This window comes from Colossoma macropomum, unplaced genomic scaffold (genome assembly GCF_904425465.1).
Source record: "Colossoma macropomum unplaced genomic scaffold, Colossoma_macropomum, whole genome shotgun sequence".
Lineage (NCBI taxonomy): Eukaryota > Metazoa > Chordata > Actinopteri > Characiformes > Serrasalmidae > Colossoma > Colossoma macropomum.
Window position 1 is genome coordinate 9,282,507 of NW_023494802.1, and position 25,004 is coordinate 9,307,510.

Here is a 25,004-nt window from a genome sequence, read left to right on the forward strand (position 1 = left end):
CAGAAACACCTTGTTTATTTCTAAGGGACAAACAAAATGGTCAAGGAAAAATGAATTATGATTCCTTTGGTAAATAAAGCCACACAACTGTCATAGAGAGACCTCAGGAAAAAAAATGATCCCGTCTCTTTGTGCTGAGTTGAACTTTCCGGCTCTTTTTTGCCCTCTGTGGGCCAGTTAGTGCTTAACTTTCTCAAACACATAGTTGAAGCACTCCAAACCATTTCCTGTAGTACTCACTGCCATCTAGTGGTGTGGTTTGAAATGGCTACCCTCACATCTCCTCCCATTTTCCAAGGCCTTTTTTTTCCTTTTGCCATCACTCCAAAAGGCTATTGGCCAATTTTCCTGGAGCTTAATTCTGTGGATTCCCAGTTGTGCGTTTTTACCCACAGTAGATCTCCCTTATTTCCATTACAAAACCACACAGTAAGCATCAGTAAATAACCAAATGTTATCTCTGGCTCGCTCTCTTTTGTGGCATGTATTATTCATTGGTGCTGGTGAATAAATTTGGAGGGATGAGGAGAATAGGTGTTTGGCCGTCCCTGAGCGGCTAAGCCGGATTAGCGGACATTAAAAGCACCCATCTCCGTTACCCTGAGGACTCAGCAGGGTGCTACAGCTGCCTTAATCTTCCCCAGCATCGAGCCGCCTGTCCCCCCTTGCTTGCCTGCCTGCCTGCCACCCCCTGCCTTCATGGAACTCAGAAGCTTTAGATACACAATGACATGAATACTGTGCATACACAGTATGAGCAATGAGCTTTAAAGAAAGAAGGGAGGATTATGTTGCAAGCTAATGAGGAGGAGGCTTTATGCTGATCATTCTTGGTTAAAAATGATGATTTTGGTTCTGTATTTCAGACTGAGGATGAGGGAGTAAATAATAGGTTTGTTTAGTATGTTATAGTAGTAATCTACTGTGAAATGTTCTGTATTATTGAATGGATTACATTTATATCTAGAAGTGCACATTTAGACTAAATCATTTATATAGATGTTTTCTGCTGTGGCTTAAGTTTGTTGACTCTTCTATAGCCATAACCCAGAATCAGGTGAAATAGCAACTTCCATCCACCAGAGAGAGACACCACCTCACTGTGGCCAAGTCATAGCAAGAAGATTCAGAATGTGTTCATAGAGAAAGTTTCCTTCACCTTGACTTTCCTCAATATCTTCTTTGTTTTTGTCATTTCTGTCCTTCCAGTAAACTGTAATCCATGTAGCTGGAGGTCATCCATCTGCTTAAATGCTATCAGAACCATTTCAATAACAAATGAAGATCCAAATGTTATACAGTACTGTGCCCAAGTCAGAGACCGCCCTTCATTTCTGTAATTTCCAGTCAAAACAGCCGTTAAGTTATTAATTTTTCAGTGCCAAGAAAAATGCAGGAAACGTATCATTGCTGTTGGAACAAAACATTGTATCTCCATTTCTTAGTTTTTGACATAGTTTGAAAATGCCTGTGGCCCTTCACACTGTTTGTAAATGTTATGATGAATGGATGAAAAGACATGGTCCAAAATCACTTGGAAAAAAGTCTGGTTCCATTGACTTGCATTAAAAGCAAAGTATGTTTTTTCCTTTTCCTGTAAAGTTAACATTTTGGAGATATGAGGTTTTGTTCCAACAACGGCGATATATACAACAGAAAATTACACAGAGCCCCAACAGCTAAATACAACATCAAATTTATTTCAGCTTTAAGTGTGTCCACTTTTTTAACTTTCATTCTTTTCTTGCTTTCAGTTTTTTAAAGACATCTGCTGGTATATTTTCTCCTCCTCCAGCTACACATCCTTTCAGACTCATAGTGTTGAGTTGTCTTCTCACAGTGGAAGGATGGACAGAAACGGCTGTGGATTGTTTTTCAGATCTGAAGCAGCTTGATTTTCTCCTCTCTCATAGATGAAACTTTAAATGCAGTTTATCTGATGGGGACAGTTTTGGTGTCTACCAGGTCTTGCATGGTTGTCAGGAGTCCCATTTTCTCTGTATCTTTTAATCAGGTTTGGAACTTTTCCCACACTCATTTTTCTTTCATTTTCCCTTTCTTTATATCTTCATCTGACCGCCTCAGAGATATCTGCTAAAAAATAACCTGTACTCAGTGACTGTTTTGACTGGAAATGAAGGGCAGAGTCAGCCTTTTGCGCAGCACTGTGTATTAAGTCAGTCTTATAGCAGTCCTGTTCCACTTGATCAACTTTGCAGTGTGCAGTTTCTGTAAGATCACTGGCAGCTTTTTAACACCCGGTGTGAGTTTTTGCAGAGACTCAGAGATAGAGTTCTCACCAGCCTCAGGTTTCTCTCCTGCCTCGAGCAAAAGCATTCCACTTGCTCTGATAGAATAACCAGCCTCTCGGCACATCCTCACACATGTACACGCCTCCTTCACACTGTACTGCAGCTCTGCACACCTCTTTGCTGGTCCCTCAGTCCACCTCCAGTGCTGCAGGAGACTGAGCCCCAGAGTGGGTCTCACATATAGGGGTGCATATATACGGCATTTCTTGGCAAATAATGGTAACAAGTAATTAACACCTTATTGTGTTGAATATCGGCCCCCAGTAATTGATAACTGTAATTTTTGGCATTTTAAAACAGAACTAATAGAACTCAGAGGTCAGAGATCTGCCCATTCAGAAAATAATTGGATTGTAGCCGACATCGCCTCCCATCCAAGAAATTTGTCTAGCTGAATTTCATGCCTGTAAATATGGTCTATATACCTCTATTAGAGAAATTCTATAAAGCTTTATAAAGTAAATTATACTATACTGTACTATACAATAAATTATACTGTACTACTACTATACTATACTGTACTATATTTATTTATATCTTTTTATTTTAGTTACATTACACAGTTATTTAGTAAATTACACAGTAATACAAGTAAAACATTCGAATGATAAAAACACTGTCCTCTAAATGAAAATAAATGGCCAGCGCAATTATAAACAGGTGAAAATGAGCTGCAATACTAAGCATATCCCTGTTTTAGGAACAAAACCTTGCATCTCCAAAATGGTAACTTTACAGGAGAAGGAAAAAACATACTTTACTCTTAATGTAAGTCAATGGAACCAGACGTTTTCCAAGTCCATTTCTTTTGGTCTATTAATCATGAAATTTACACACAATGTAAAGGACAACAGGCATCTTCAAATTATGTCAAAAACTGGAAAACGACAAAAATGGTACAAAAATGATACAAGGTTTTGTTCCAACAGCATCGATGTGCTAGTGTAAACAAATATGTTTTTAATCTGGATTTAAAAACATCCATTGAGTTTGCATTCCTAATATTCTCTGGAATGCTATTCCAGAGTTTAGGAGCAACATGAGAAAATTGTGTAAGTGATCCTACGAGTTTGCAGCAAGCTTACCTCAGCTTAGCGAAATGATCCAGACAACATGGACTCGAATGCTTCGACAGTTGAGTAAGAAAAGACCTGGTACTCAATGCTGAACTTAACAGGAAGCAAGTGTGAACTGAGAAGTGTAAACTATGGCAGCTTTTTCAGACAATTTACATACAGTATTTAACAGATGCTCTTATCCATATCAACTTGCAGTGGTCAGTGAACATAATGTTACAAGTCTTGCTCAAGAACTCCAATTGGTATCAAGAACTTAAACCTTAAAGTGTTATAAAACTAAACCTAGTATTATTACTAACATTATTATATGTCTTCTGTTCTTTGTAAGATTGATATTTTCAATTATTAGTGTTATGTATTGTGAATAGATCACTATTACTAAGCATAATAAGCCTATACTTGAATGAGTCAACAGTGAAACTTTTTTTCATGGTGCAAATTAACCATGGCTAGTCACAAGAAGGGGGATTTTCAGGGTTTTCTTTGTGGATTATTAGGACATGGTAAATGTGCCTCGTGGCAGGCTTAGTGTAGGTGGTTTTGATGTGGTTTCACTGAGACCTCTGTATGTGTGTTCGTTTCAGCGCCAATGCAGTGAGCAGTCGGGATGGTTTGGACACTGAAACGGGGACAGAGTCTCTCCTGAGCCAGCGCAGGGAGCGGGAGAGGGCCCGCAGGGCACGGGACAACAAGTGTAAGTGACTCCCAGTACACAGTGAAAAATTCCATCCATGAACAATAAACCATGTATCATATATCACCCAGCAGAGCTCTATACATACCACAGAGCTGCTAAACATTTGGAGAAGGAGCGTCAAGGACAGCCATCATTTCAAAGGGACTGACTGCAGGTTATAGGAGTATTGTCTGCTAACAGTCACATTCCAGAACTAGACTTACTAATGGACAAAACAGACTGCCGCTAATGGAGCTCAGAGCTTGCAGAGCTGCCAGTCAAAATACTTGAACATTTGACCTAAATCCAAGAAACCTGTCTTACTAAGAGATCATGAGTGTTCATTTCAAACCTGTACATTTGATGTGCGTCTTTTAGAGGACTTCAATAAACATTTATAACTATACTTTATAGAGATGACATGATACCTAATCCTATTTATCATCTAAACCTGTGGCACCTCAGTGTTGTGTCAAAATGCCAAAACACCGAGGTTTAGACTACTTTTCTATGTTAGTGAAAGGTCACACTGTTAAAAGGGAAGTCCACCAATTTTTCTAAATTTTCAACATTGAGATGTAAACAGTCATTCAGACTGGTTTCATGTAAAAGCGTTCATTGTAGAGAAACTTACCAATTTTACAGTGGTGCTGATAGGAACCAGGAGTCACAATGTTTACAACACAAATATAGCCATTTTATGTACTATCCAAAACCAGTGAACCTACGTGTCTTATGACTTTCCATATATGTAATGTTGATAATGGCTGGAGCCTATCACTGTTACTGTGAACAATTCTGACTCTGTTAGTTTCTCTAGAACTGCACATTTCACATCAAACCACTCTGAATGATTTTGTTTACATCCTAATGACTTAATACAGAAATTTAAAAAAATCTATAGAATTAACCTATAAAACAGATCAAGTGTAGTTCTTTGGTCATATAATAAAGCTGCTTTCCTTTTCCCTCAGCATTGATGTTGTAGTTGAAATGCTCCAGAACTAACAAAATACTGGCTGCTAATAGATCCCAGAGGTCTGAGAGCTGCCAGTCATAATAGTACTTGGATATTTAACCTACAATGCCTTCAATCCAAGAAGGCTGTCTAGCTGAGAAATCATGGGAGTTCATTTCCAGCCTGTAAATATGATATTCAACTGTCAGAGGAATGATCTAAACCTTTGTACTCAGCCCGCAGTCATATTAAGTTATGCTTTTCGGCATCTTTTAATAGCCCACGTATAATAGATTTATCCATGCCCTGCCCACAACTGCATACCTTTTAAGCAACTGTTGCTTGATTGGACTTGAACTTGAGAATGTTGGCAAACAAATTACAAAATTATTGGAAAACTGTAGCACGCCCCTCACTTTTTATAAAATAATAAATAAATACAGTAGTTTAGAGAGTCTTATTAATTTAAAATAGATTTATTTTCTCTATGTTAAAAAGCCACACTGTTAAGATAGGGTGTAGTTTTTTTAGTTATATATATATATATATATAGGATGGTATTTTCCCCTGGAGTGGTGTTGAAGGTGACGTGTTCCAGAACTAGACTCCAGACTCAACAGAGAACTAAATAAACTGGCCTCTAATGGAACTGAGAGGTCAGAGAGCTGCCAGTCAAAACAGTACTTGGACGTGTAGCCTACGTTACCTCCCATCCAAGAAGCTTTCTCGAATTTCCTAGTTAGGTTTAGCCTCTGAAACTCTCTGTTCTGCTTTTAAAATCCTTTCTGACTGTAGCAGGCACAGTAAGATTAGGCATTTTTACGATCAGTTCCTATTAAGATTCTGTAGTTATTTGCAAAAGTCCTGTGTTTGTTTTCAGTCTGATAACTTATGGAATACTTATTTTCTTGAATGAGCACCTGGTGTGTTCAGTTTAAAGGGAGTTCATGGTGAAAGATGAAAGCGTATTCTTCAGCAGTGAGAGAAAGTTCTCTCATCAGTAAAGAATGTCCTGGCCATTTAGAAACTCTCCTCATGTGAAACAATGCTGACCATGTTTGCTTTGCTAACTATTTCCCACCTGTGTCTTGAATGTCTATAATTTAGACATTCCTTCTTTTCTTGTGTCTGTGTCCAGCGGCCTGAGAGTTTAAACTCACTCAGTCAGAGCAGTATGTGCTGTTTCACTCATTAAAGAGCGCCTGCGCGCTGCTTAACCCAACCGCATAACTGTAATGATTTTTCATCTTTCTCTCTATTCCTGCAGGCAGCTGGGAGCTCATTAGTGAGAGACTCTGTAGTGTGACTTCATTAGCAGCAGTAGATAATGATAGAGGTGGAGTGTGTGTGTGTGTGTGTGTGTGTGTGTGTGTAAGAGACTAATGTGCAAAAAGGAAAATGTATCTAGCTGAGAAAACATGGATGTTCATTTCAAGGCTATGAATGCAGTATATTTATCATCATAATATCAAGATATATATCAGAATGTTTCAAGACATTTTTTAGATGCACAATTTGCATCGCAATATTTAATTTCTCTAAATATTTGGTTGGAACAGCCAAAAAAGCTTCAATAATGGTCTGCATCTATTTAAGGAGTTCTATGTGCTTCTGTAAACCAGTACAACCTCTTGCAAATCTTTTTTGCTTCCTTCGGTTTATTGGAAAACTGTATCATACACCTCAAGTTTTTATTATTAAAATATGGAAATATAGAGTGCTTTATTCATTTGTAATATTTATTTTTATGAAAAGTCACAAAATGGATTAGCTTGTACGCAAAGAGCAACAATGTACCTGTTTGGGAATATTTTGTTTTCCAACACACAGAACTGGTTGTTAACAGTTTTACATGCTGTCTATGCAGAATGTAGGTATCATTATAAATCATAATGTGATATAAGAGTCCAGCTGGTAATTACATGGTAATTACTTTACCAACACTGTGAAACTTACATGGTACTTTGTAACAATGTGGATCGCAGTGATTCTGCAGAAAATAATCGTTTGTCTAAATTTACATCATCATCCGAGCTTAATTTTCGCCACTGTTCTGTAAAGCGTGTGCAACCTTGAAACAGTTGCTGTGAAAGAACATGTTTGTGAGTGGAACATGTGGGACAAACATATATCCAGGCTGCATTTGTATCTCTTATACTAAGCAGATTTGAGTGGATGGATGTGGAACGCATGAGATGTGTCAGGTCAGTTCCCTGAGCTCCCTGAGCTTTCTCCAGAAATAGTCAGTCATGTGCTGCTGATCCTCTATCACTGTGTACATCTGGCCTTCTTATCTCTTTCTTTACTGGGTCTGTAAGTGAGCATCATTCATTAGAAGTCATTCCATTATTCCTCTAGATAACACCAAAAAATGTGTTTTTTTCATACAAGAGCATGTGTAGTACTCATTCAAACTCCTTGCTAGTCATTGGTTTAGAGCAGAAAGGCTGCCTCGGTCTTGAGGAGCAAGTGATGAATGAATATGAATAATGCAGGGCTGCTTAGTGTTGGGACTGGACAGGTGTGAAGCCCAGGGGCAGGGGGAGTGTATGAGGGGATATCTGTTTCCATGCCTCAGGCACTCAGTCGTTAACCTTCCTGAACTGTCAGTACTAAAGAAACATAGTTACCCCTTTAGCCCTTTGGGAACCAGTTGGAAAGATTACTGAAAGAGAGAGAGAGCACAGATTGTTTTCAAAATGACAGGCTGAATTTATTGTTTTATTGCTCTGGCTTGACAGGATAATTGTAAAATGTGAGCTTGCTTTTTTATTTTCCAGTATTTCTGATCAAATTACAGTTTGAGGAAACCATCTAAGCTTGTAAGTTGAGAAGAGACATAATTTTGTCAACTGAATGTTTACCCAGAGCAGTAATGGAATTTATCTTGACTACAGTTTCATTTGTTCTCTGTACATTCCTGTAAAGATCTAGTGATAAATCTTGACATGTAAGCCTTACCGTGGCTTTTTAGTAACTTTTTCAAACAGATCAACATGAATTCACTGTTTGCTGTTGGGGTGAAAGCAGTGGTGTATTAAGCATTGGGATGGCATAGGTAGGATCTGTCACACATCTCAGCTGTTTGGAGCATCTGTGAGGAGAAAGGCTGCGGTTAGAATTTCTAATTATTGGAGAAATAGAGCATTGAAGTCAGTGGTCACCAAGCTGGTTCTGGAGATCTCATTTCTTGCAGTCTCGTTCAAAGCACAGTCTGACACGCCTGCTCCAGCTAACTAAGTTCTTCAGAAGTCTTTCATTGGCTGGATCAGATGCTGGGTAGGAGGGGGCAGCAGGAGGAGGGTTGGTGACCACTGGTTTAAGCTTGAAGTTTCACTGGTAAATGTCCTATGTAGCTCACTATTGACAGCATACACTGCAAATTGTCTTGTACAGATTATATACACTGCAATTTGCAGTGTACGCCATAATGCAGTGCGAAAGGCGTCTACCCAAAGAATTGCCATCAGTCTTGTAATCTAAAGATATCATGACGTGGCATTGAATGTAGCTGACAGATCTTTTCTTAAAAGATATAGAACTGTTATGGGACATAGATGGTCCAGTTTGTCTGAGTATGAATGACAGTAATGTGTTTTGCTTTCTGACTATGGCTGCCAGAAACATTTGGCATACAAGCATTTGACCCACCACTGTTCAAAGTGCCCCAGCACTTTTTAATTGATTTCAAGACATCAAACATTGTAAAAAAAAACTCCCAAACAACGTTCAGTGAGAGGACTGCTGCAGCTTACTGATTGGGTAAAAATGTAAAAATATTGTTCTGCACTATATGAAATGTACTAGATGTTTCAATATTTCTAACTGCTACTTTGCTAAACCACAATTTGATGTTCTCAAGAGATGTTAGCTAGCAAAGTTTACTATCTGAGCTGAATCCAAGTCATGATAAAGGAGGGCAGTTTTTTCCACCATCTTTTTGAATGTGGAGAGACTTAAAACCACAAAGCTGAAAGCTACATTAATGTTTCCAAAACCTATTTACAGTCAGTGGTAAAATTTGGCAAAAATCGTACAAATAGTCTGTAGCATTTGGTCCAAATACCACATAAAAACATGTCTATTGTCAGAAAGGTTCGGCTGAGGCTTGTTGCTTTACCAACAAGCCGAAGGGGCTTTCCCCATAAACAGATGCCATGTTGAACGTTATCATCTTTCAACCAGTGAACTGTCTCCTCCTCCATCATAATGTAAGGACTTTGGTGGAACCCAGTAAACCTGGGCAATAAGACAATATTTTATTGTTATCGTGATTATTGTAAATGATAAATTATGTCAGTACACTTTTTGCATATATCATGAATATCATCAGTACTGAAGTAACACTGACTATGTTTACTTACAAAGTGAACACAATTTGGCCTGGTTAATTAGTTTATGTGCAGTGCAAAGTTATTGTAGTTATAGATTTATTTTTCTTCTTATTATTATTATTATTATTATTATCATTATCATTATTATTATTAGTATATGTGGCACTACAGGTTCCAGGTTGTTTGTTCCAACTTATTAAATCTCAGAAAACCAAAATATTATGATGTGTATAGTGTGAAATATCTTGAGTTATCATGATATGTTTTTTCCATGTCGCCCACCCCTTGAATGGTCAAAACATACATTGACACTGTTTATGAATAGGTTTATTGGGAAATTGGGGTCATTATAGCCACTGATATTGTCTGTCAGAGAATTTTGTCATTTGTCAGTCAGCTGCAGTTCCACAAGAACATTTTTACCCTTTAAGAACCAACATATTTTGCTGCATCACTTTTAGAGGTGTGGAACCCTTGTTTCTGACCCAGTTGATGCTAATTCTGAGGTTGCTGTAAGACCAACTTGGAATAATAACCTAAGTTCTTTTGTTTCATTGGATGATACCACACATAGTGAACTGCACAGGCCATAGTGCAGTGGGGGGGATCTGAAGGCCGGAGTCCAGCACACTGTGAGGATTCCCCCTCTCTTACAGAGCTAGCAGTTAGCTGATGAGTGGTATCAGGTGTGTTTGAGCAGAGAAATCATCAAATTGTGCTGGACTCCGGCCCTCCAGCACCACAGCTCCTCTGCTGTAAGGAGTTCTGAGTCTGAATAGCGTTTCGTCATAGTTCCTGTAGGGGGCGCGCGCGGCGCGTGCTGCTCGAGCTGCCCTGAGCAGAGCGCGTTCACTGCTCCAGTTTCTCTGAGAGAGACGTGCACGCGCAGCCGCTGCAGCTCCACAGGTAAGACAGCTTTATTCAGCGATGACTCCTCAACCGATAACCGAGTAAAACGACCATTAATCAGGGTTTGGTAACAGCAGAAAATGCGACGATTGCTGCTTTTGAATGAATGTGTTTTTACTTCACTTAGCGTTTTGTTACTTTGTGATTCCACAGGAAACTTAGCATAAATAATGCTATAAGGAGCTTTAGTGCTGTAAAACATCTCTATACCAATCTACAGTATTTTCACCTCCTGTTTAATAGTGTTCTATAGCCTTTTACTTTACCACAGTTACCAAACGGTCACCACAGGAATCTTGTGGATCTTTTTTCATAAGGGATAAAAACAACGTGTCGTTTCATTTTCCAATTACTTCATATTCATCAGTCACTTAAATAGCTACAGTACTGTTCTCTAAAGACTGGAATCACCTACGTATGTATGTTTAAATATTGTAGACTAGACATTTTGAAATAGTGTATTCAAGTATTTTGGGAACACTACTAAGTTACGAAACATAAACAATATACTGTAACTGTCTGTTTGTAACTGTCTAATATAGCTACTGTAGTCTGCCTTGAGATATATGACCACCACTATTGAAATATGAGGCATGTTTTGGACATTCATTCTTTTGTTTTACAACTTTCTCAGTCTTTCATTTAACATTTTTTCATTGTGTACAGCTTACTATTTACATATTTTATATATAGTCGATTATTATTTGAGGCCAGTGATGTTGTAGAGTAATGGCATGACATTACAGTCATTTAATGGGTTTAATATCATTGAAAATCGTGATTCCAAACATTTTTGGACGCTACTGTATGTAAAATTGATATGTCACAGTTTTTCACAGTCTGGTCTCACGAGCTTGTACTGCTTTGATTTTGTGTTGTGTGATTTGTTTGCTGACCATAGTCTGTTTATTACATTATGCAAATGAGACTGATCAGTGCTTGGTTTCAATGAGAGACCTGTCTCTATGCTGCTGTCTAAAGCTTTTCTGCACTACCTAGGATATTTTCATTTTGCACAAGGAGTATCATGCATTTTTCATGCATTTTAACTCTCTTTGAAGTGCACTGACATATATTTTGTGTGCTTAGTGTTGCGTAAATAATTCTAATGAGATATATATTCATATTCTGCTGGTAGCAAACGTCCTGATGCAGAAGTCATACAGTCATATGCAACAGTTTGGTGCCCCAGTTAAATGACATGTTTTGTTGATTTTAGTTAAAATAAGTCCACATACTCTACAGAGAACACACTTCAGCACCCTTTCCTACATCAGTTACTGTTTATATGCTGGATTTGAAACATTGAAAACAAACATAAAATGTGACCTGTGCAAAAGTTGTGGCACATTGCAATTTGTATGTTTGTTAAACTCAGCAAAAAAAAATGAAATTGTGCAATAAAATTTGCAGAAAATTGCATTTTAGGTTGTAGAGGATGTGTTAACTCATTTTCACTGAAAAAATCAAACAAAACATGTAATTTTCAAACTTTTGCATACGACCATATCCAGTCACTAACTTGCTCAGTGACCAATCTACTTCATGGCTTTGCCCAAACCAGATTTTTGATTACAGTTAAAAATATCACTGTAATTTTGCATATCACACCAAACATGTTTGATAAGATCAGATCGAAAGCTCTAAGAGTCGCGCTGGGACCAGATATTGAAGGATCTTACTAAAGCAGGCTGTATCTCCTCACTTGCGCATAAGGCGCAATAGGATTGATTACATCTGCTTTCTGCATATCCTTTTCTCAGCACTTCCATTGCAGATAAGAAGTGGAGCCGACTGCTCCGAGCACAGTTAAAGGCAGCTGTTGAGGGAGACGCAAGGTCAGTGAGAGTGAAAGGACCTTACTGAAGCTCTGCTTAAGCAAGGCATTCATGGAACGAATGGCCAGTCCTCTCATTCATAGACTGTATGAATGTGCTGACAGGCAGCTGACAGCGCATTGGTCCATTGAGTGCAGGCTTCAACCTACCAGCTCTTCACTTAGGTGATAACATTGTCTGGCCAGCCCACACACATCGTAGAACGGAATGGTTTTCTTTGTACCACTGGCATTTTAACAGTGTAGTGTGACAGACTGAAACATAAGTGAGCGATTAGATCTGCAGTACACGGTCACAGCATGTTCACCCTTGTATATGTTTGTGTTGGGTTGTGCTGTGCCAGCTCTCCAAAGAAACGCAGAGGAGTAATGACCACACCTGCAGTGCTGGAGTGTTTTGGACGATTGCAGCGTCCTCGCATGGTCAGACCCTTCCAGCGTGTACGATGTCACCCAGAATCGCAGCCGCGAGTGTGTCTCTGTATGTATGCTTCAGTCTTGTAATTGTTCAGTCAAGACTCCTTAGAAGTGGTGGATGTTACAGATGGAAAGTTAATTGTTCTCCTGACTTTTTTTTCTTCCTCATGCAAACTGTCGACAATAGAAGTTTGCATTTAATCTCTTGATCCCTAGCCTTAATATTCTGTTAATATTGTAAGACCTATCACTCAGCAACTCTTATTAATTCTTTGTTAACTGCATGAAACTAATATGTAAGTTATGTAGTTATGAAAGTGGATCTGAACATTGGGCCCACATACGCGCTAAAACAAAATTTTCAAAATTTCTGCGGAATTACATCGTTAAAATGTAAACAAAGGTATTCACAGTTGTCTGATTTGAAATTCTAGAGAAACTGAGTCAGAATTGCTCACAAAGGTGGTGATAGGAACCAGATGTCTGAAGAGTTCTAAGTTATTATACGGAAGTGTTATCGGTGGAATTCCCTTTATTTATTTAGAGGGCAGCGGCGAGTCTTGTTTGTTTATTTGAGTTCGAGTTGTTCCCTTTTGCTAAGTGTAGACGCCTAGAAAGTGAGATAGGTAATTAATCAATTTGTCCACTTCAGGCTTGTACTTTAATATTTGCATACAGTGAAAAAAAAAAATTCAACTGTTGATCACAATAATTTACATGGCAACTGTCAGCTAAAATTCCATGATGGTAACAGACCTGTTTCTTATTTAAACTTGAACTCTAATGATCTGTTCTTTAAACAGCCAAAGAAGTTGTCCCCTTTTAAGAGATGCCTGTCCTTGTTCATCTCCTGATGTTACACAAAACTCAACAGTTACTTCTTACACGTTTTTTGTGTTCCAAAGCACAGCCCAAAGATCACTGAATATGTGAAAATGTCTCTGTATCATCTAATCTGTGACTAAAGTCTTCCCCAATGCCGTTTGCCCCCTCAGTCCCCCGGGTGAACGGACACTCTAAGACAGAGCGAGTTATTCGGGACTCAGCCATGGGCTACGACAGCACCTCCATGATGAGCAGCGAGCTGGAATCTAGCTCCTTCATCGACAGTGAGGAAGACGAGGATGCCAGCAGGTCAGACCCTTCTTACATCTCAGGCAGCATTTTGCAGAGATTATTAAACAAACATATTTAAATCATAGAGTAAAAGGAGGCTCACACATATATTGACTATACTGTTCATAAGTGACACCTCTGTGGTGTTACTTGGTCTTATTTCTGACTTTTGCATGGATGTATAGGCTCAGCAGCTCCACAGAGCAGAGCTCCTCTTCTCAACTCATGCGCAGACATAAGCGCCGGCGAAGGAGACAGAAAGTGGCCAAAATGGACAGGGTGGGTTACTACTATATATAGAATAAATGCAAAGTGAATGTAGTCATATGAAAGTGTTCCAATTTAAAAGTGGGATTTTTGTGTCCTCTCTTCACAGTCGTCCTCCTTTAGCAGCATAACAGATTCCACTATGAGCCTCAACATTATTACAGTAACACTCAACATGGGTAAGTACATGTGTATCTCTCCTGTCCTCCCACTCAGTCTTTCCCATCTTCTTAAAGAAAGTGTCTGATTTTCTCAGATTATGGCTTGTGTCACCATTCATATATCATGCGACACCAGGGCTACACAGTGTGGATTACTATAATTACTACTATTGGAGTATGTATAGGACATATTACTACTATTGAGGTATAATTACTACCATAGGTACATTCATATGCAAAACATTGAACACCCTCAGTCAAATAACTTGTCATGATTGATTTTGAAATGAAAATAAGTATCCATCCTCTACATAGAACAAACTTAAATATGGCATTTTTAGTTCACAATTTCTGATTAGTTGATAAACATTATTTGTCTGTTTATTTGTTTATAAGTTTAACATTGAAAAAAAAATATAAAATGACATGTAAACAGTAATGTGCATTAAAATGTCTACACGTGTGGAGTCATTTGACCAGGGGCACCCAAACTTTTGCATGTAACTGTATGTATTGCGATTAGTATATATACTTTGCATTGGTTACTCAGTAATATGACATGGTTAACTGGAACTGTGATTAATCAAAGAAAATACAATATGATTGGTTAGAGCATTTGCATATTTAACTATTACAATAATATGGTGAAAACAAACAGCCCCAGTATACACTGAAGTTTTTTCCATCCCTCTTTATCACAGAGAAGTATAACTTCCTGGGCATCAGTATAGTGGGGCAGAGTAATGACCGGGGAGATGGTGGCATCTATATCGGCTCCATTATGAAAGGCGGAGCTGTGGCAGCTGATGGCCGAATTGAACCTGGAGACATGCTGTTACAGGTACACAGTCAACTACACTATTCTCTTTAACGGTTTTCATCAGAGAGAGTCCACCCATGTAAAAAGTGGTGCTTCTAAGGACTATGCTGGTTCAGTCCCGCTCTGGTTCAATTTTGTCCCTTTAATTTGGGGGATACCCTACTCTTGATGGCAATTCAGGACACACACCCAGCCCCTACACATTAATTATAGCCCAGTTTTCCATCCATGGTCCTAGAGGCCCTCTTACCCTGCATATTTTAGTGTTTTCACTGCCCTGACAAACCCACTGCAACGCAGGACAGGCTTGGTGCAGAGAAAGCAGTAAAATGTGCAAAGCAGAGGGGCTAACAGGACCAAGGCTGGGAACCACAAATCTAGCCAGTTGTGTTGTTTGTTTAAAGTTGTTTAAACAAAGTGAGTGAAAAACTTCATTCACTCACAGAAAAATCAGCTGCTGTAGGCCAATTTTGACCCGTCCATACCAGAGATGGTTTACTCAAGTTTGTTGGTTTTACCTTAAGAAGGCAGACAAAGCTGAATCTTTCTTTGTCGACACTGTCGTTTGTTGAAAGCAGTCACTACGGTGTTGAAATCTCTCAGGTATGAGTAGAAAAGGCTGCTCAGGACATGTATAAGTGTATAAGGAAAGCATTGTACAGAAGACACACAGCACCCCCCCACTCCCCATCCCCCACTCCTGAGGTCACATAGCACACACACACACACACACCCCCCACTCCAGGTCCAGGTTGTGTTCAGCACAATAGAAACTGTAGGAGAAGATGCTTATTATTGCGATGGGAGCAGTCATGATCAAAGTTGTAATATCGTGTTTCATGGGAGGGTCTTACAGTGAGCCTAAAAACAGCACAGCTCATATGGTTGGACTGAAGCGGCTCTTTACGAGGTCTCACAGTAAGCCTTTGACGTTTTCATGGCTTTTTAGCTGTTTGTGTATGTTAACCTCCCCTGGCCCCATGCTGTAGGTTTGTTTTGCTGCCTCTCCTTTTCCTTCCTGACTCAGGACATTTTGATCTTATTTTGCTCCCCAGTTTTACTAGCCTCAGTGACCAGTCTGTGCCTTGCCCACTCAGACGTCTGGCTCTTACTCAGTCTACAGTAGTGCTTGTATTTACAGTATAGTTTTTACCAACGTAAGGGCTGCGTAATCATCTAGGAACAGCCATAAATGACAGTGTAGCTGAATCATATTTGAGATGATTCACAGTTGTGTTGTTACTGGTCTAGAATGGGCATGAATAACAGAATATAAATGTATGTTGTAATACTGTGTATTATGAAACTTTTCGTTTCTTAAGATAAATGTATGATGTAACCCAAAATACTGCACAATAGTGACATAGTCTAGTCTGATTGCGTATCCTGTGACTTGCTATTAGTAAGACAAGCAGACTAGCAGACATAACAGAAACACTTAGCTAACTACATACAGTACAGTGCAAAAGTCAGGGACCTCCCTTCATAGATTTATATACTAGTCAAACAGCCATTAAGTACAACTTAATAATTTTTCAGGAGATACTTCTGAGGAAATTAGATAGAAGATAACCCACCTGCAAAATAGGAGTTTTCAAAACTGAGGTTCAAACATTTATCTAAAAATCTGGAGAAAATGAGACTCCTAACAACCATACAAGACCCGGTAGACCCCCAAACCTGTCACCGTCAGATAAACAGTTCTTAAAGTAGGGCCGGGCAGTATGACAATGTTTATTGTTATTGTGACAAATTACATCATAGTATGTCACAAAATGCTTCTCTGAGCATATTGTGGATATTGTGAGTACATAAAAATACTTATCAACTGCATGTTTGCCTACAAAAAGAACATAATTATTTGTTTAGTTGCATTTATTGCAGCACAGTATGTGAAATGTTTGGTAGAAATCATTGTATTCATCGTGACGTGTTGTGAAAACTTCTTAAAGTTTCGTGACATTCCATTTTTGCAGTATTGTCCACCTTTAACTTAATCCAAGATCCACTCTTGCTTCATATCTGAAAAAATCCACAGGTATTTCCACTATGAAAACTCAATGCTATGGGTCTGAAAGGATGGGCAGTTATCAAGAAGCTGTTACTGAGAAAAAGAAATAGATTAAAAAGAAGAAAAACCACAAATCAAACAAAGACGCTGCTGATGTTCACACAACAGTGGACTGATGAGAAGCAGAAAATACAACCAACTTCTGTAACTGAGCTTTGGAGGAGTGGAAAAATATCCCCACAGATTACAAACTGAAAAGCAAGTCTCCTGAAGAGAATAGAAACTATAAGTGTGGACACAGTAAATTTGACATTATATTTCTTGTTGAGGCTTCTGTGTAATTTTCTGTTTAATATTTTCTTTCTGCTTATTTTCTAAAACTGGAAAAGAATGACTTTGATTTAGTAGCCATTTTGACATAAAGTTAAATAAATGAAGGCTGGTCTCTGACTTTTGCACTGTACTGCAAATACCCATTACCTATTAAAATATATAAATGTCCCTTTAAATATAATCCTTAAAGCTATTTTGTATGTCTTTTAAGTAAAAATCACATTTTTTGAAAGGTAGAAGTATTTCTAGTAGTGTTTTGTTGTAATGCTGACTTTCTGGCATTTACAGAAACCTCAAGGTTTTGTTAATTTGTCAGCTGGCTTGACGAGGAATTTTATTTTAGTGGCTGTTGAGAACTGGGGTACTTTTTTTTCCTATGTGACAGTTTCACATACAGTGGTAGTAAAACTGGTAGTGAAATTTCAAATACATTTCTATATGATTTTATATACAGATCCTGTTTGTTTCCTACTGGGTTTGTGGCATATATCTGAATATTACCTCTGCTGCACAATGCAAAAAATGACTGTTTAAAGCACATTTTAGTTTTGGACATTATGAAACTTGTTAATATTGATACTGGAGTACTGCTTTTGCAGGTGAATGATGTGAACTTTGAGAATATGAGCAATGACGATGCAGTGAGAATTCTACGGGAAATTGTCTCTAAGCCTGGGTAAGTAAGTGACACTGCATCCAAGCCGCTGTAGTCATCCACTAAACCACTCTGGACACACTTAGATAAAGATACTGACTTTTGCTGAATGTCTTTTCTTCAGGCCAATAAGTCTCACTGTGGCTAAGTGTTGGGACCCCTCTCCTCGAAGTTACTTCACCATCCCAAGAGGTACTGCATATGGTACACTTATGCTTCAGTAGCATTGTCATCTTTATCAGGCTGAGCTCAGCTGTTTTCTTGGGTGCTATTTACCACAAATCTAATAATCTACTCATTAATCATTTGATGTGTGAAATAAGACCCATTGTCACTGTTCGTATAAGGACATCTAAGTATGAAAACATGTTGATGTGTGTATTTTTATATCTTTTCTCTTGGCTTTTCCTCAGCGGAGCCTGTAAGACCCATTGACCCTGCTGCTTGGATCTCTCACACTACAGCGCTGACTGGAGCTTATCCACACTATGGTATGATGAAGGCCTCGATCCCTTTCTAAATGTTACTCACAACCCCCTGAAAAGGAATTGCACAGATTCTCAATCGTTTAAATTCAGAATGAAGTGAAATGTGCTGTTCAAGAGAAACTTAATAGAAACTAAAGAGAAACAGAACTGTTCATAGTGGCTCTAAAAGGTAGCTCACAGAAAGGTATTACACAAATATGTTTTTTCAATGTATTGCCTGATGCCTGATACACTGCTTTATGATAGCTTTAAGATACAGCTTTAGACTAAAATGTTTCAAATTTTTAAAATACATGCAGTGTGGAGAGATACATGCAAGTTGTTGGAAGGCAAACAAGTCCAAAAGAAAACACAATGTTTCAATGTCAAAATTACCAGTAAGTTTATGGGTTGAATGTTTACAGTTTAAATAGTGATGAAAATGAATAGTATGAACAGTAAATAAAATGTTTATGAATGTTATAGACATTGTGAATCTTGTTTCCTGTCACCACTGTTGTCATTTAAGTCCTATATCTCTGTAATGCACCATTTCACAGCAAACCACTTTTGAAAAATCAGTGGAATGTCTTCTTTAACTGCAGTTTGTTGTCCTGTATTTTGTAAGATGGCTTATCTGTGGATATTTTTTTTTATGATTTTTTTCGTAATGACTTCATTCTTACAGAATGTGATGACTTGCCTCTCTCGGCTGGTAAGACAGACATGGCCACCATAGTGAAGGTGATGCAATTACCTGACTCAGGTCTGGAGATCAGAGACCGGATGTGGCTTAAGATTACCATAGCGAATGCTGTCATTGGTGAGTGGTGCAGCAGTTTATAGAGAGAAATAAAAGAGGACGTATTACCCTTTTCCAGTTTTTCCCTTTCCTTTTAGTGTGTTATATATCTTTTTGTGCATGTAAACAGTCTACACAGTTACAAATCTCAAAATACACAGCAGAAGGAGAAACTCTCTCCAACAGAAGCCACTTTTCTCAGCCCTTTTCCTTTGTTACAAGATGATGCAATTTTGTAACACAGTCCCACCTGCTTGCAAGCTTGGCACGCCCTCACACAACACACAGCAACTACCGGAGGCCGGGAAGAGTTTGTTCAGTTTTGTAGCCAAAGTGAAGACGCAGACCTGACTTTTAGGATTGGCCTCTGGCTCAAACTGACATGGCAGAACCAATGGCATTGAAAAACCAATGCCATGCAGCTTGTCTGGAGAGAAGGGTCTGTCTGCAGACTGCAAGACGGGTGGAACGTCTGACCAATCAGAGCGCACTGGGCTCATTGGGAGGGGGCTTAAAGACAGAGGGGTGCTAACAGAGCATTTCAAACAGTGGGTGTACGTTATGAGAAAAATAGTGTTTTTGGAATATTAAAGCGTGTAAATCTATTCTAGTCCCAACAATGAGCATATTAGGTCCCCTATGAGTGAATGAATTTGGAGTTACAACAGTGGCAATGGCAAGTGAGGGAGCTCAGCATGTATTTAACTTAAGAGCCACTAGAGGGAGTGGTTTGACTATCTCTGTTGCACTCAAGAGGTTAGAGAATTTCTAACTAAATCAATGATGATTTGTAAAGATTGAAGTCTTGATGTTTGTATTTCTTAGGTGCTGATGTGGTTGACTGGCTGTTTTCTCGAGTGGAGGGCTTTAAGGACCGCCGTGACGCCAGGAAATACGCCAGCAGTTTGCTGAAACACGGCTACCTGAGACACACTGTCAATAAGATCACCTTCTCTGAGCAGTGCTACTACACTTTTGGAGACCTGTGCCAAAGTACGCTACATCTGCTCTTCTGTTTAGTGTACCTTTAGGGGAATAGTTCAATCAGAGAAGCTAATGTTGCTAAGAATATATAATAACATCCATCAATTAGTGTTTACTAACTTCCATTTACATTTAGCCACATTAGCATGGTTAAGCTATTCTTTTAAGATTAATTTGCCCATGTTTGTTACATTCTAATCAATACAGTTTATCCTTAGTTTACTCAGTAGCCTTTAGTATTAGTATTAACTATTCATGTTTCACCTCCAGACATGGCATCTCTAAACCTCAATGAGGGTTCCAGTGGTGGTGGTTCCGAGCAGGATGCTTTAGCTCCACTCCCTCCACCTGGCACAAACCCCTGGCCCCTTGGGGGGCAGCCATATCCCTACCCAGGCTACCCAAATCCACCCTCCAGCTTCCCTCCTGGATACTCGGACCCCTGCCACAGTTTCCACAGCGGCAGTGCTGGCAGCCAGCAAAGCGAAGGTGAGAAAGTGTTTGTATGAGTGTTTATTAGGGAAAAGAAAAATGAAAGAGGAAGAGAAAGGGAAGTAAAAGAACCTTTGGAAATCGTTATGGCCAGCTGTGTGTTGTGGAGTAGGGACAGCCCAATCTACATCCATAGCTGTCCTCTTTTTAGTTGTGCTTTAGTTTGCTCAAATGACAACGAACTGGTTTTATCTAAGGGCAGAGATTGATATTTTCACAGTGCTGCAGCCCCAGTATGTTGGCTTAGTTAGCATGGAACACATAATCACTCTAGAAGTGATCGTGAATGTCTGAAAGCCAATTCCTGCCAGGTAGTGGAGAAAAAAATCTATATGTTTTACTTTTTCTTCTCTGGCAGCAGTATGTTGACATAGTATCTCAACATTTCCAACTTGTTCTCTTGAGACTTTGAGGTAGTATGCTGAAGTAATGAGTTATGACCTTTAGATTTTAAGAGAATATTCTGACTTACTGTTTTGAAATAATACATTAATACATTTTAAGAAAGATAGAAGAATTATTTTGAGATACAAAGTCAAAGTTATTAAAAAAAGTAATTATTTTGAGACAGTGGTTCAAATTTTTCAAAAAATAAGTCATTATTTTGAGATGCTTCATCAAACATTTTGCAAAAATAAGTAATTATTTTGACATAGTCAAAATTCAGAGAAAATAAGTAATTATTTTGAGATTCTAAGTCAAACATTTTGAGAAAATCATTATTTTGAGAGGTCATCAGAATGTTGAGAAAATAAGTCATTATTTCAAAATACTAAGTAAAATTTTGAGAAAATAAGACTTTATTTTAAAATAGTATTTATTTTAAGATACAAAGTTACTAAAAAACTAACTATTTGGATACTAAGTCAAAATTTTGAGAAAATAAGTCATTATTATAAGACACTAAGTCAAACATTTTAAGAAAATAAGTAATTATTTTGATATACTAAGTCAAATATTTTGCAAAAATAAGTAATTATTTGAGATACTAAGTCATAATTCTGAGAAAATAAGTAATTATTTTTCAAGTCAAACATTTTTCAGAATGTTGAGAAAACAAGTCATTATTTTAAAATGCTAAGTGAAATTTTGAGAAAATAAGTCTTTATTTGGAAATAGTATGTGAAAATGTTTGACATACTGCCTCCAGAAAAGAAAGAATAAAAAACTAAACTTTACTCCTCTTCGTGGTAAGAATGGGCTTCCATCATAATGTACATTTTCTAGGTGGTTTTTATTGTACGTAGAATGTATAGATAAAAAGAGAACATACGTAGAATGTATAGGTCATTTGGGCTGTCTTCATAAATGTTTTGAATCTTTTTCAGTTTGTAAAGTCAGATATTGCCCAGAATGCATTAGAATGGTGTAGATGTATTTAAAAACAGTAAACCACAAATAACTTTTTCTACTTAGCTTCAAGGTGAGACCCCTGAACGGAGTAACCCTCACTTGGAACTGAGGACTGCTCCATTCAGGTGTTTGATTGAACCTGATCAGGTCAAAAGCGAACAAAACTCTTGTTGTAATCCATCCTGTTGCAGCAGGTGTGTGTAATATTTCACTGTGCAGGAAGTATGCTCTTACCTTTAGCGTAAATGTCAGGTAGTCATTTGCTTTCTTTCTTTACGATCATTCGGTTTTAGGGCTTCACCTTTGTCGCTGTATTCGCTTGGACATTCCATATATGTGGTACGGCCAGTTTTAGCACACCTGGTGTTAAAATTTGCACTTTGTTCACATCACCTTTGTGAACGTGCGCTTGTCAGCATGGAGGATGAGGATGACATTGAGAATGCACATTAATGAGTTTTCACTGGTTTGAGAGTAAAAAGTGACAATCTAGCACTGAATGAATTTGTTTTAATACATTCTTATACATTTTTGTGTTTATGTATGTATGTGTATGTTAGCATTTAAGGATTTGGAGTGCAGGAGGATATTTGGCCTTGGATGTGTAGGGTGAGTGTGAGTGGTGGATATGCAGTGGACTTATGCCTTGATGGCTGGTAGTCTCGTGGGGCCAGGTGTGATCTCGTAATGAGAACAAGAGTCTGGGGACAATATATTAAACTTTCAGTGCTGGACTGCGGTGAAAACCGCCACCATCAAGTGTACGCCCCCTTTAAAACCGGCTCCCGAATTCCCACTAGTCCATGCTTTATTAATGTCTGGAATACAGTTCATAACACAAGAAAAACTTGCTATATAGCAAACTGTTATGGTAGTCATGGTAGAAACAAGCAAGGCAATCTCAAACCTTTTCATTCTTTTAAAATCTTTGTGTTTTAAGCAGAATTTTCGATACGCACATTTACTTCATAATTTATTAGGTTCACTGTGTACCAATCAGAATGACTTTTGCCTCTATGTGTTTTATTAATGTGTATAATTGGCAAAGCAGAGTTTTGCACTTATAATGAAATGGGCTTGTTTCTAAAACTGCATATCTTCGGAATAATAGGTCTAAGGCTATATTCAGTCTGTAGGTAAAAGAGGCCCAAATCTGATTTACAAATACATTGTAATATTTTGTTGTTGGGTTGTTGACATTTTCATTTTAATATAGCCTCTATCTGACATAAGTCTGAACAGATCACACCCTTGAACCGACCTGCATATGCAAAAGTACACCAATCTACTTGGCATGCACAACCAACAAACACAGCCGTAATCCATATTTCCTTAAAATTTACAGCCTCCTTTCATGTGATACTGAACTTTAATGAGTGCAAATGTGATATTTTAAACTTGTAGGTCAGACAGCAGACTCTAAAACACCCACGCTGGGCAGAGTTTACAGAACAGAGTAACAATTGTGAGTTCCTGTTCTTGTTTTAAGTGTGGAAGCCGAACAAACAGAGAAAGGTTCAGTTTCTTTTGTTCACATGCCGTGAAGAAGAATGCTAGGAAAGGGATGCAGATTCAGTGCCAAATTGTCGATATAAAACAAATTCTTGATCTAGGAGGCTCCTTTGACTCTTTCGTTTCTTATATATAAAATATCCTTAAATATCCTTGCAGTAAACATGGTTTTGAATATTTGATCCGTCAGGTTATAAAGTGTCGTGTTTATTTGTTTTCACTACCCACTCGTGTCTTGTTTGTCCTCTAAAGTGAAAGAACCACAGTAATGCCTTTAGATGACACTGCCATGAAGGGTCTGTTCCTGTGCACACAAAAGTATGATTCAGCAGGGTTGACATTAAAGTCACATGAATTCCACATGAAAGTCTGACTGTTCAGACAGGGGTCACATTGTGATGTATCAGATATGTGTCAGATTTCAGTACCACATATGAAAGCGGCCCAAACTGGAATTGTCAGATTCAATGTGTTTTTAGTGTTCAGACAAATCTGTGTTACATAAGAAGAAAAAACGTTTTGGGAAAAAGTGGTTTTGGACCAGTTTTACCCGCAGTGTGAATGTAGCCAAAGTCAAACCAACTTCGAATCAGATCAGAGCAAGTGGTAATGCTTATTTTTACCACATGTAAAGTGCTGTCTGCTCACGCAACACACATCTACATGTTTAAGTTGAGCTTTCTGAGTGGACTTTTCAGCCATATTAATTCTTACGTTACACTCATGGGCTACACTAAAAAATAAAGGTTGCTTGTTACATCAACATAGTTATTATGTGTAAGTACATAATTCATTTACTGAATTTAAGATGTAACATATTTCAGTGTTGTGGAACCGATGTACACATCTGAGCTTGGATCAGTTCAGAAACTTCACATTGAGGTAATTCACACTGTAATAAGTCTATGTTCTCACCTACATTTAGCCCAGTATTTCTGATGATTGTTCCCAGACGCTCTCGTTACGAGATCACGTCTAGCACCGCTAGACTAGATGGCTGGCTGCTTGGCAGGGCTGTGTATGGTAACTGTGTTGTTCCCTTTGTTTCTGCTGGGCAATGGTAGACTGATGGAGGATTGCTCCCAGGACTGGGGGGGACATGGTAAGCCTGCCACGCACCCTCAACCCTGCTCCCTCTCTTTGTTTCTTTCTCTGCCCCTCCCTTCCCTTCTCATTCTTTGATATCCGGTTGGTCACTGTGCCATATTTTGAATGGCTCATCAGCCTCTGTGACTGGTGGTACTGCTCATGTGTTCTCTCTGTGCTCTCTGGGCATGTCTGCTGGTGTGCTGTACTCTCATCATGGTGCCATTCATGGTGTGCATGACAGTGGATCAGTCCAATATTATTTATGGTCTTTCAACATAGATTCATTTGTAAAAGAGGCAGGGGTGGGAGGTATACCCGTATGCAACTGAATAACTGTTGAGGTCCCATGATATGGATTCATTTTATCATATCACGGATACTTTACACAATTATTTATACAGCTGGCACAGATTATCACTC

General features: G+C 38.5%; 1 protein-coding gene across 2 annotated transcripts in view; it reads left to right on the forward strand.

Moving 5' to 3' along the window:
* Positions 1-25,004, forward strand: part of dvl1a (dishevelled segment polarity protein 1a) — a 47,304-nt gene that overhangs the window by 19,039 nt on the left and 3,261 nt on the right. The window contains exons 4-15 of one of the 2 annotated variants that reach the window (XM_036591953.1): positions 3,976-4,085; positions 13,518-13,656; positions 13,824-13,917; positions 14,015-14,084; positions 14,768-14,907; positions 17,830-17,906; positions 18,010-18,077; positions 18,299-18,376; positions 19,041-19,175; positions 19,980-20,147; positions 20,409-20,627; positions 22,544-22,592. In XM_036591953.1, the coding sequence (XP_036447846.1) occupies positions 3,976-4,085; positions 13,518-13,656; positions 13,824-13,917; positions 14,015-14,084; positions 14,768-14,907; positions 17,830-17,906; positions 18,010-18,077; positions 18,299-18,376; positions 19,041-19,175; positions 19,980-20,147; positions 20,409-20,627; positions 22,544-22,592 (1,347 nt within the window). The remainder of the gene's footprint in view (positions 1-3,975; positions 4,086-13,517; positions 13,657-13,823; positions 13,918-14,014; positions 14,085-14,767; positions 14,908-17,829; positions 17,907-18,009; positions 18,078-18,298; positions 18,377-19,040; positions 19,176-19,979; positions 20,148-20,408; positions 20,628-22,543; positions 22,593-25,004) is intronic. The other variant, XM_036591952.1, reaches the window with a different exon arrangement.